At 51.0% G+C, this 13,236-nt stretch overlaps 1 protein-coding gene across 1 annotated transcript in view; it reads left to right on the top strand.

Moving 5' to 3' along the window:
* The window catches only part of KCNK18 (potassium two pore domain channel subfamily K member 18), a 40,947-nt gene extending 36,342 nt beyond the window's left edge, over positions 1 to 4,605 (top strand). Inside the window, exon 3 of the mRNA XM_077257893.1 lies at positions 3,554 to 4,605. Within this exon, the coding sequence (XP_077114008.1) occupies positions 3,554 to 4,368 (815 nt within the window). The 3' untranslated portion in view covers positions 4,369 to 4,605. The remainder of the gene's footprint in view (positions 1 to 3,553) is intronic.
* The last annotated feature ends 8,631 nt before the right edge of the window (positions 4,606 to 13,236 follow it).

Below are 13,236 nucleotides of genomic sequence, written 5' to 3'. Positions count from 1 at the left end.
TGGGGTACGGCAGGTAGGGGTGGAATGTTCGGCCTCTCAACAGAGGACCCGCTTACAGTTCGTGGGTTCAGGATCTGTGGAGATGTCACCGCTGAGTGGTCTGCAGTGTGGGAGCTGGGAAGAATCTGGAAGTCAGCTTTCAAGGGAGGGGAATCATCCAGGCAATCTCCTATGTCGCATATATGGGAGGACGCCAGATCACACACTGATCTCTCTCTGCACCGACAGACTTCCCGGGCTTTTTCTTCCTCTCCTTCCTGATCACATGACATAACAGGGGGGAGCTTAGCCAATACAGTTTGTTTCTCTGTAATCACATTCGGCATAGGTATAACTTCTGGCCACACGGGGGCAGTGTCTGTCACAGATTCTTCTATGTCAATGATCACAGAACAGTCACAGCCGGCCAGCTCATTACACCAGCTCCATGCTGTGTGCCTCATGTCTGCTGCTTGCTCTGTGCATGCTCTGTCTGTGTGCATAGGGGGGCGGCGCCGGCAACTCCTGTTTCTTATAGAGACTGTGCACCTTGCTAAGGTGTCCCTGGCCAATCACCATGAAGCTTCCTGTATTTAAGACATCCCCACCCATTGGTGGGGGCCTGTGCAACTTACTCCAGGTGCCAGGCCCTGTCTCGCTTACTCTCATGTCTACCACCCAGGAGGGCGTTGTACCCTGGTCTGTTTTCTGTGTAGCCACCCAGAGGGGCTTCGTACCCTGGCTTGTGTCCATGTCTCTATGTCTCTGTGCCTAGTCTCGTTCCTGACTCTGTCTTAAGGCCCCGTCACACTTAGCGACGCTGCAGCGATACAGACAACGATGCCGATCGCTGCAGCGTCGCTGTTTAGTAACTGTGTGGTCGCTGGGGAGCTGTCACACAGACCGCTCTCCCGCGACCAACGATGCCGAAGTCCCCGGGTAACCAGGGTAAACAGCGGGTTGCTAAGCGCGGCCCTGCGCTTAGTAACCCGATGTTTACCCTGGTTACCAGTGAAGACATCGCTGAATCCATGTCACACACACCGATTCAGCGATGTCAGCGGGACCTCAACGACCAAAAAAAGGTCCAGGCCATTCCGACACGACCAGCGATCTCACAGCAGGGGCCTGATCGCTGGTACGTGTCACACATAGCGAGATCGCTACTGAGGTCGCTGTTGCATCACAAAACTTGTGACTCAGCAGCGATCTCGCTAGCGACCTCGCTTAGTGTGACGGGGGCTTTAGCCTAGTCCCGTTCCTGTGTCTGTTTATATCCCTGCCTTGGTTTGCTTTTTCTGCTGTGCGTACTCTGTGTCTTGCTTTGCCCTGCTCTGCCCTCTGTGTCTTGCTTTACTCTGCTTTCGGCTCCGCTCTCTGCAACCTTGCTTTGCTCCTTGCTCTGCATTGTGAACTTGCTCTGCACTCTGTGGTTTTGCTCTCGGCTCTGCACTCTGTGTCTTGCTCTGCACTCTGACTTTGCTCTGCTCAGCTCTGCACTCTGCGGCTTTGCTCTCAGCTTTGCTCTCTGTAGCTTTACTCTGCACTTTGCACTTTGCTCTGTACTCTGACTTTGCTCTGCACTCTGTGGCCCTGCTCTGCGGCTCCGCTCAGCTGTCGCTCTGCGGCTCCGCTTCTTGTGGTTCTACCTTGCTCTGCTCCTTGTGGTTCTACTTCTCCCGCTCTTGGCTCCGCCTCATGTGTTTCTGCACTTGGCTCCGCCTCCTGCATGTCTGCACTTGGCTCCGCCTCCAGCTCTTGGCTCCGCCTCCTGCGGTCATGTGCTTGGCTCCGCCTCCAGCTCTAGGCTCCGCCTCCTGCGTTTCTGTTCTTGGCTCTAGCTCCTGTGCTTTTGCTCTGCATCCACTCTTGCAGTCTTTCTCTAGCTATTATTTAGTCCTCCTGTCCAAACAGGTTCTTACCTGTTCTACATACCTGCCTGCAGACCGGTCCCTACCAGTTCTTCCAGTGTACCAGCCTTGTCCGCCTGTCCTTCCAGAAAGCCACCTGTACCTGCCTGCCTACCAGAGAGCCAGCCGTGCCCGCCTGCCTGCCAGTGTCTCTGTTATACCCGTCTGCCTGCCTGTGTCCCAGCCGTGCCCGCCTGCCTGCCAGTGTCTCTGTTATACCCGTCTGCCTACCAGAGAGCCAGCCGTGCCCGCCTGCCTGCCAGTGTCTCTGTTATACCCGTCTGCCTGCCTGTGTCCCAGCCGTGCCCGCCTGCCTGCCAGTGTCTCTGTTATACCCGTCTGCCTACCAGAGAGCCAGCCGTGCCCGCCTGCCTGCCAGTGTCTCTGTTATACCCGTCTGCCTGCCTGTGTCCCAGCCGTGCCCGCCTGCCTGCCAGTGTCTCTGTTATACCCGTCTGCCTGCCTGTGTCCCAGCCGTGCCCGCCTGCCTGCCAGTGTCTCTGTTATACCAGTCTGCCTGCCTGTGTCCCAGCCGTGCCCGCCTGCCTGCCAGTGTCTCTGTTATACCCGTCTGCCTGCCTGTGTCCCAGCCGTGCCCGCCTGCCTGCCAGTGTCTCTGTTATACCCGTCTGCCTGCCTGTGTCCCAGCCGTGCCCGCCTGCCTGCCAGTGTCTCTGTTATACCAGTCTGCCTGCCTGTGTCCCAGCCGTGCCCGCCTGCCTGCCAGTGTCTCTGTTATACCCGTCTGCCTGCCTGTGTCCCAGCCGTGTCCACCTTCCTGCCAGTGTCTCTGTTATACCAATCTGCCTGCCTGTGTCCCAGCCGTGCCCGCCTGCCTGCCAATGTCTCTGTTATACCCGTCTGCCTGCCTGTGTCCCAGCCGTGCCCGCCTGCCTGCCAGTGTCTCTGTTATACCAGTCTGCCTACCTGTGTCCCAGCCGTGCCCGCCTGCCTGCCAGTGTCTCTGTTATACCAGTCTGCCTGCCTGTGTCCCAGCCGTGCCCGCCTGCCTGCCAGTGTCTCTGTTATACCCGTCTGCCTGCCTGTGTCCCAGCCGTGCCCGCCTGCCTGCCAGTGTCTCTGTTATACCAGTCTGCCTGCCTGTGTCCCAGCCGTGCCCGCCTGCCTGCCAGTGTCTCTGTTATACCAGTCTGCCTGCCTGTGTCCCAGCCGTGCCCGCCTGCCTGACAGTTTCTCTGTTATACCCGTCTGCCTGCCTGTGTCCCAGCCGTGCCCGCCTGCCTGCCAGTTTCTCTGTTATACCCGTCTGCCTGCCTGTGTCCCAGCCGTGCCCGCCTGTCTGCCAGTGTGCCAGCCGTGCTTGCCTGTCTATGTTCCGTTCCCCGGTGGGATCAGCAGCAACAGCCAGACTCCACCCTTGAGTGGTACCTGGTAGCTTCCTATTGCACAAGTCTGACCTCACCATCAGAGGCTCCAGCGAACACCTAGGAAGCTACTTAGTTATGCCCCTTCCAGGGAAGTTTGGTCTGTGGTCTAGTGGGGCCACACCCCCGCATGCCCGCGCCAACCAGTCTGGGCGCGAGCTTGACACCAAGGATGTGATCTATTATCCCACGAGACACCAGGATCATGATGTATTGTCCCACTAGACATCAGGGATTTAACCTGTTGATTTACAAGGCTTCCATCTGTCTCCCTTTCAGGTTATGGTCGGATGGTGCCCATCACCCAGCTAGGGAGAGTGGCCACCATGTTGTATGCAGCAATTGGCATTCCTCTGATGCTTCTTCTGCTGGCGGACCTTGGTGATATCCTTGCTGTTTTCATGTCCCGGGCATACAACTCTGCTCTGGACGCCTGGCACCGATGTTTCTGGCATAGAGCCAGTGTCTTCCGTAGCCGGAGTCGTCTCCCGGAGAGGTCGGCTCCTCCATCCACTATGGTCAGCCACGTATCCATCAAGGAACCACTGAATCTGACAGACATCCTGAAGAGCCAGGCGCCGGTGAAGAACAACTTCCTGCAGCTCCGAAATCTGGACATATTTGAGCTGCTGATATTGAAGAACACTGAAAGAGTTTTACCCAAAAAAGGCCCATTTATGAGGTGCTACTCCTGCCCCGAGCTGGAAATGAAGCAGACCCCCCATCCGGCTCTACTGAACTTTGACAAGCTTGGCGCGGAGCTGGAGCAGCTGGACGTGCCCATCCTGGTCATCATCTTGGTGGTGATAGCGTTCATCATGCTGGGGGCCCTGATCCTGCCCCTGTGGGAGTGTTGGACCACGCTGGAGGCTTTCTACTTCTGCTTTATAACGCTGACCACCATTGGATTTGGCGACATTTTTCCTGATCACCCAAAGTTTTTCCTGCTTCTGTCAGTGTATACGGTGCTGGGCATGGCCATTATCTGCATGGCCTTCAAACTGATGCAGAAGCGGATGGTGTCATTTTATAAGAAGTGCCTGACTTGTGTGAGCGTGAGGAAGGAGTACGGGACACCCATTGGTAAACCATAGATGGCGCTGGCACAGAGATGTCACATTACGCTCTACGCCAATGATGCCAGTGTGATAGAGTGCCCCTGCCAATGCCAGAATGCTCTCTGTAAAGTCTGAGGGTCCTTGTGCATGTACCCCATAAAGATCTCTGGCATTACACCCTCGTGCCCGGGCCAGATGATAATCTCCGGCGTTATGGCGGGCACAGGGTGCGGCACATAGTGGCAACGAGTGCGGCATGCTTCGCTCCCTGTTTATGAAGGTACATTATAAATACATATATATATATATGGACTGGGGCTTGTGGGGTCGCCGCAGGGCACAATCACTATGTACAGACGGTCAGGGTGGTGGAGATACTGCTGGGATTGTTAGTGCCTGTGTAAGTATGTGATGGTGTCGCCCTTTCTGCACTTTTGTGAGTGCGGTGCATTTTCCACAATCTTCTATTGTGAGCAATGGTGGCTCTGCCAACATGTACAGGAGTCACGGATGGGACCTCAATATCCAAAACTTCAATAAAACCAAGTCCGAGAACGTTTCTTCTTCAGGCTTTGTCTGAGTCATGAGAGGGTGCCAATACAGGGGTTATCCCTCCACTCAATGGCATAGTGTGTGGTAGGCAGAGACCCTCACTATGAGACCCACGAGATGACAGCTGCCATTGTGGAGCGCAAAATTGACTACTGCTGCGCTGTCCATGGGCTCTTCTGCTGGGCTGTGCTGTCCATGGGCGCTGCTGCTGGGCTGCGCTGTCCATGAGCTCTGCTGCTGGGCTGCCCTGTCCATAGGCTCTGCTGCTGGGCTGCGCTGTCCATGGGCTCTGCTGCTGGACTGCGCTGTCCATGGGCTCTGCTGCTGGGCTCACCTGTCCATGGGCTCTGCTGCTGGGCTGCGCTGTCCATGGGCTCTGCTGCTGGGCTGCGCTGTCCATGGGCTCTGCTGCTGGACTGCACTGTCCATGAGCTCTGCTGTTGGGCTGTGCTGTCCATGGGCTCTGCTGCTGGGCTGCCCTGTCCATAGGCTCTGCTGCTGGGCTGCCCTGTCCATGGGCTCTGCTGCTGGGCTGAGCTGTCCATGGGCTCTGCTGCTGGGCTGCCCTGTCCATGGGCTTTGCTGCTGGGCTGAGCTGTCCATGGGCTCTGCTACTGCGCTGTGCTGTCCATGGGCTTTGCTCCTGGGCTGCGCTGTCCATGGGCTCTGCTGCTGGGCTGTCCTGTCCATGGGCTCTGCTGCTGGGCTGCCCTGTTCATGGGCTCTGCTGCTGGGTTGCGCTGTCCATGGGCTCTGCTGCTGGGCTGTGCTGTCCATGTCCTCTGCTGCTAGGCTGCGCTGTCCATGGGCTCTGCTGCTGGGCTGTGCTGTCCATGGGTTTTGCTGCTGGTCTGCCCTGTCCATGGGCTCTGCTGCTGGGCTGAGCTGTCCATGGGCTCTGCTGCTGGGCTGCGCTGTCTGTCATGAATCCCAATGGCTAGGGATAGCAAGGGACAAGCAAAGTAATACAAAATATCGGACGAGCTCTAGGGTGATGGAACCTGGGCTGACCGCTGCCCTACGCCTGACAAACGCAACTAGAGATAGCCAGGGAGCGTGCCTACGTTGGTTCTAGACGCCACGCACCAGCCTAAGAGCTAACTAGTACTGCAGAGAAAATAAAGACCTCACTTGCCTCCAGAGGAATGAACCCCAAAAGGTATAGTTGCCCCCCACATGTATTGACGGTGAAATGAGAGGAAGGCACACACATAGAGATGATATATATAGGTTCAGCAAATTGAGGCCCGCTGTAAACTAGAAAGCAGAACGATACAAAAGGGGTCTGAGCGGTCAGCAAAAAACCCTAATCAAAAAACCATCCTGAGATTACAAGAACCCATGTGCCAACTCATGGCACATGGGGAGAACCTCAGTCCACTAGAGCTACCAGCTAGCATAGAGACATAATAAGCAAGCTGGACAAAAAAACCAACAACTGAAAATCAGCACTTAGCTTATCCTGAAAGATCTGGGAGCAGGTAGGCAGGAACCAAACAGAGCACATCTGAATACATTGATAGCCGGCAAGGGAATGACAGAAAGGCCAGGTAAAATAGGAACCACCCAGCCTCTGATGGACAGGTGGAAACCAAAGGCCGCAACCCACCAAAGTCACCCAGTACCAGCAGTAACCACCAGAGGGAGCCCACAAACAGAATCCACAACAGTACCCCCCCCTTGAGGAGGGGTCACCGAACCCTCACGAGAACCCCCAGGGCGATCAGGGTGAGCTCTATGGAAGGCGCGGACCAAATCAGTCGCATGAACATCGGAGGCGACCACCCAGGAATTATCCTCCTGACCATAACCCTTCCACTTAACCAAATACTGGAGTTTGCGTCTGGAAACACGAGAATCCAAGATCTTCTCAACAACATACTCCAATTCTCCCTCCACCAGCACCGGAGCAGGAGGCTCAACCGAAGGAACAACGGGCACCTCATACCTCCGCAACAACGACCGATGGAACACATTATGAATAGCAAACGATGCTGGGAGATCCAAACGAAAAGATACAGGGTTAAGAATCTCCGAGATCCTATAAGGACCGATGAACCGAGGCTTGAACTTAGGAGAAGAAACCTTCATAGGGACAAAACGAGAAGACAACCACATCAAATCCCCAACAAGAAGTCGGGGACCCACGCGGCGATGGCGATTAGCAAACTGCTGAGTCTTCTCCTGAGACAACTTCAAATTGTCCACCACCTGATTCCAAATCTGATGTAGCCTGTCCACCACCACGTCCACTCCAGGACAATCCGAAGACTCCACCTGACCAGAGGAAAAACGAGGATGAAACCCCGAATTACAAAAAAAAGGAGAGACCAACGTGGCAGAACTACCCCGATTATTAAGAGCAAATTCGGCCAGTGGCAAAAAAGCAACCCAGTCATCTTGATCAGCAGAAACAAAACACCTCAAATAAGTTTCCAAGGTCTGATTAGTTCGCTCCGTCCGGCCATTCGTCTGAGGATGGAATGCAGACGAGAAAGACAAATCAATGCCCATCTTGGCACAAAACGTCCGCCAAAATCTAGACACAAACTGGGATCCCCTGTCAGAAACGATATTCTCCGGAATCCCATGCAAACGAACCACGTTCTGAAAAAATAAAGGGACCAACTCAGAGGAGGAAGGCAACTTAGGCAAGGGCACCAAATGAACCATCTTAGAAAAGCGGTCACACACAACCCAGATAACGGACATTTTCTGTGAAACCGGGAGATCAGAAATAAAATCCATGGAAATGTGCGTCCAAGGCCTCTTCGGGATGGGCAAGGATAACAACAACCCACTGGCCCGAGAACAGCAAGGCTTAGCTCGAGCACACACTTCACAAGACTGCACAAAGGTACGCACATCCCTAGACAAGGAAGGCCACCAAAAAGACCTGGCCACCAAGTCTCTAGTACCAAATATTCCAGGATGACCAGCCAACACAGAAGAATGGACCTCGGAGATGACTCTACTGGTCCAATCATCCGGAACAAACAGTCTTTCTGGCGGACAACGATCCGGTTTATCCACCTGAAACTCCTGCAATGCACGTCGCAAGTCTGGGGATACGGCGGACAATATTACCCCATCCCTAAGGATACCAGTAGGCCCAGAGTCTCCAGGAGAGTCAGGCACAAAACTCCTGGAAAGAGCATCTGCCTTCACATTCTTAGAACCTGGCAGGTATGAAACCACGAAATTGAAACGAGAAAAAAACAACGACCAACGAGCCTGTCTAGGATTCAAACGCCTGGCAGACTGTCATGAATCCCAATGGCTAGGGATAGCACAGGACAAGCAAAGTACAAATATATTACGGACGAGCTCTAGGGTGATGGAACCTGGGCTGACCGCTGCCCTACGCCTGACAAACGCAACTAGAGATAGCAAGGGAGCGTGCCTACGTTGGTTCTAGACGCCACGCACCAGCCTAAGAGCTAACTAGCACTGCAGAGAAAATAAAGACCTCACTTGCCTCCAGCGGAATGAAACCCAAAAGATATAGTTGCCCCCCACATGTATTGACGGTGAAATGAGAGGAAGGCACACACATAGAGATGATATATATAGTTTTAGCAAATTGAGGCCCGCTGTAAACTAGAAAGCAGAACGATACAAAAGGGGACTGAGCGGTCAGCAAAAAACCCTAATCAAAAAAACCATCCTGAGATTACAAGAACCCATGTGCCAACTCATGGCACATGGGGAGAACCTCAGTCCACTAGAGCTACCAGCTAGCATAGAGACATAATAAGCAAGCTGGACAAAAAACCAAACAACTGAAAATCAGCACTTAGCTTATCCTGAAAGATCTGGGAGCAGGTAGGCAAGAACCAAACAGAGCACATCTGAATACATTGATAGCCGGCAAGGGAAATGACAGAAAGGCCAGGTAAAATAGGAAACACCCAGCCACTGATGGACAGGTGGAAACCAAAGGCCGCAACCCACCAAAGTCACCCAGTACCAGCAGTAACCACCAGAGGGAGCCCACAAACAGAATCCACAACAGCAGACTCAAGGTAAATGAGATTTTTGTGATCAGTCAAGACCACCACACGATGTTTAGCACCCTCAAGCCAATGACGCCACTCCTCAAATGCCCACTTCATGGCCAAAAGCTCCCGATTACCCACATCATAATTGCGCTCGGCGGGCGAGAATTTTCTAGAGAAGAATGCACATGGCTTCATCACCGAGCCATTAGAACTTCTCTGTGACAAAACCGCCCCCGCTCCAATCTCGGAAGCATCAACCTCAACCTGAAAAGGAAGTGAAACATCTGGTTGACACAACACAGGAGCAGAAGAAAACCGGCGCTTAAGTTCCCGAAAGGCCTCCACGGCCGCAGGAGACCAATCAGCAACATCAGCACCCTTTTTAGTCAAATCAGTCAAAGGTTTAACAATACTGGAAAAATTAGCAATGAACCGACGATAAAAATTAGCAAACCCCAAGAACTTCTGAAGGCTCTTAACAGATGTAGGTTGTGTCCAGTCACAAATCGCCTGAACCTTGACGGGATCCATCTCAATAGTAGAAGGAGAAAAAATGTACCCCAAAAAAGAAATCTTCTGGACTCCGAAGAGACACTTTGAGCCCTTCACAAACAGAGAATTGGCCCGCAGAACCTGAAACACCTTCCTGACCTGTAAAACATGAGACTCCCAGTCATCAGAAAACACCAAAATATCATCCAAATACACAATCATAAACTTATCCAGATATTCACGGAAAATATTGTGCATAAAGGACTGAAAGACTGACGGAGCATTGGAGAGTCCAAAAGGCATTACCAAATACTCAAAATGGCCCTCAGGCGTATTAAATGCGGTTTTCCACTCGTCACCCTGTTTTATCCGCACCAGATTATACGCACCGCGAAGATCTATCTTAGTGAACCACCTAGCCCCCTTAATGCGAGCAAACAAATCAGTCAATAATGGCAGTGGATACTGATATTTGACTGTAATCTTATTCAGAAGGCGATAATCTATACAAGGCCTCAGGGAACCATCTTTTTTGGCCACGAAAAAAAAACCTGCTCCCAGAGGGGATGAAGATGGACGAATATGTCCCTTTTCCAAGGACTCCTTAATATAATTCCGCATAGCAGTATGCTCTGGCAGTGACAGATTAAATAAACGACCCTTAGGGAACTTACTGCCAGGAATCAATTCTATAGCACAGTCACAATCTCTATGAGGAGGGAGCGAATTGAGCTTAGGCTCCTCAAAAACATCCCTATAGTCAGACAAAAACGCAGGGATCTCAGAAGGAGTAGATGAAGCGATTGAAATCGGAGGTGCATCATCATGAACCCCCTGACATCCCCAGCTTAACACAGACATTGTTTTCCAGTCCAGGACAGGATTATGAGTTTGTAACCATGGCAGACCAAGCACTAGTACATCATGTAAATTATACAGTACAAGGAAGCGAATCACCTCCTGATGAACGGGAGTCATGCGCATGGTCACTTGTGTCCAATACTGCGGCTTATTCATAGCCAATGGTGTAGAGTCAATTCCCTTCAGAGGGATAGGAACTTCCAGAGGGTCCAGACTAAAACCGCAGCGTTTAGCAAATGACCAATCCATAAGACTCAGGGCAGCGCCTGAATCCACATAGGCATCGACGGAAATGGAAGACAGTGAAAAAATCAAAGTCACAGACAAAATGAACTTAGGCTGCAGAGTACCAATGGCAAAAGATTTATCAACCCTTTTTGTGCGTTTAGAGCATGCTGATATAACATGAGCTGAATCACCACAATAAAAACACAATCCATTTTTCCGCCTATAATTTTGCCGTTCACTTCTGGACTGAATTCTATCACATTGCATAGTCTCAGGTGCCTGTTCAGAAGACACCGCCAAGTGGTGCACGGGTTTGCGCTCCCGTAAACGCCGATCAATCTGAATGGCCATAGCCATCGACTCATTCAGACCTGTAGGCGTAGGGAATCCCACCATAATATCCTTAATGGCCTCGGAAAGACCATTTCTGAAGTTTGCAGCCAGGGCGCACTCATTCCACTGAGTAAGCACCGACCATTTCCGAAATTTTTGACAATATATTTCCGCTTCATCATGCCCCTGAGAGAGGGCTAATAAAGCCTTTTCAGCCTGAATCTCCAGGTTGGGTTCCTCATAGAGCAATCCCAATGCCAGAAAAAACGCATCCACACTGAGCAATGCAGGATCCCCTGGTGCCAATGCAAATGCCCAATTCTGAGGGTCGCCCCGCAGGAAAGATATTACAATCTTAACCTGTTGAGCAGGGTCTCCAGAGGAGCGAGATTTTAAAGAAAGAAACAATTTACAATTGTTCCTGAAATTCAGGAAGGTAGATCTATCTCCAGAAAAGAACTCTGGAATAGGAATTCTAGGTTCAGACATGGAAGTGTGAACAACAAAATCCTGTATGTTTTGAACTTTTGCCGCGAGATTACTCAGGCTGGAAGCCAAACTCTGGACATCCATGTTAAACAGCTAATATCAGAGCCATTCAAGGGTTAAGAGGAGGTAAGAAGCAGCTAGACAGCAATTAAGGGCTAGGCAGCAAAACTCTGAAGGAAAAAAAAAAAAAAAAAATTTCCCTAAAACACTTCTAATTCTCCTGCTTCAGCCCAAACAATTAACACTTTGTGGGCCGGCTATACTGTCATGAATCCCAATGGCTAGGGATAGCAAGGGACAAGCAAAGTAATACAAAATATCGGACGAGCTCTAGGGTGATGGAACCTGGGCTGACCGCTGCCCTACGCCTGACAAATGCAACTAGAGATAGCCAGGGAGCGTGCCTACGTTGGTTCTAGACGCCACGCACCAGCCTAAGAGCTAACTAGTACTGCAGAGAAAATAAAGACCTCACTTGCCTCCAGAGGAATGAACCCCAAAAGGTATAGTTGTCCCCCACATGTATTGACGGTGAAATGAGAGGAAGGCACACACATAGAGATAGTTACATAGTTACATAGTTATTAAGGTTGAAGGAAGACTTTAAGTCCATCTAGTTCAACCCATAGCCTAACCTAACATGCCCTAACATGTTGATCCAGGGGAAGGCAAAAAAAAAAACCCATGTGGTAAGAGTAAGATTACATAGTTATTGAGGTTGAAGGAAGACTTTAAGTCCATCTAGTTCAACCCATAGCCTAACCTAACATGCCCTAACATGTTGATCCAGAGGAAGGCAAAAAAAACCCATGTGGCAAAGAGTAACTCCACCATGGGGAAAAAAATTCCTTCCCGACTCCACATACGGCAATCAGACTAGTTCCCTGGATCAACGCCTTATCAAGGAATCTAGTGTATATACCCTGTAATATTATACTTTTCCAGAAAGGTATCCAGTCCCCTCTTAAATTTAATTAATGAATCACTCATTATAACATCATACGGCAGAGAGTTCCATAGTCTCACTGCTCTTACAGTAAAGAATCCGCGTCTGTTATTATGCTTAAACCTTCTTTCCTCCAGACGTAGAGGATGCCCCCTTGTCCCTGTCTCAGGTCTATGATTAAAAAGATCATCAGAAAGGTCTTTGTACTGTCCCCTCATATATTTATACATTAACATAAGATCACCCCTTAGCCTTCGTTTTTCCAAACTAAATAGCCCCAAGTGTAATAACCTATCTTGGTATTGCAGACCCCCCAGTCCTCTAATAACCTTGGTCGCTCTTCTCTGCACCCGCTCTAGTTCAGCTATGTCTTTCTTATACACCGGAGACCAGATGATATATATAGGTTCAGCAAATTGAGGCCCGCTGTAAACTAGAAAGCAGAACGATACAAAAGGGGTCTGAGCGGTCAGCAAAAAACCCTAATCAAAAAACCATCCTGAGATTACAAGAACCCATGTGCCAACTCATGGCACATGGGGAGAACCTCAGTCCACTAGAGCTACCAGCTAGCATAGAGACATAATAAGCAAGCTGGACAAAAAAACCAACAACTGAAAATCAGCACTTAGCTTATCCTGAAAGATCTGGGAGCAGGTAGGCAGGAACCAAACAGAGCACATCTGAATACATTGATAGCCGGCAAGGGAATGACAGAAAGGCCAGGTAAAATAGGAAACACCCAGCCTCTGATGGACAGGTGGAAACCAAAGGCCGCAACCCACCAAAGTCACCCAGTACCAGCAGTAACCACCAGAGGGAGCCCACAAACAGAATCCACAACACCTGTCACCAGGTTTGGCCAATATGTGATATGGCCTCCACCTTATAGGCCTAATGTGCAGCATTCTATAATGCGGTATATCGGCCCCCAACCCGACCTGTAAGAGAAGAAAAATAACTTTAATTATACTGCCCTGTGGGGTGGTGTGGTCTGGGGGT

The sequence above is a fragment of the Ranitomeya variabilis genome, chromosome 4, assembly GCF_051348905.1.
Source record: "Ranitomeya variabilis isolate aRanVar5 chromosome 4, aRanVar5.hap1, whole genome shotgun sequence".
Classification (NCBI taxonomy): domain Eukaryota; kingdom Metazoa; phylum Chordata; class Amphibia; order Anura; family Dendrobatidae; genus Ranitomeya; species Ranitomeya variabilis.
Note: the sequence above shows the minus strand (reverse complement) of the source record. Positions and strands in the feature narration are given on the sequence as shown.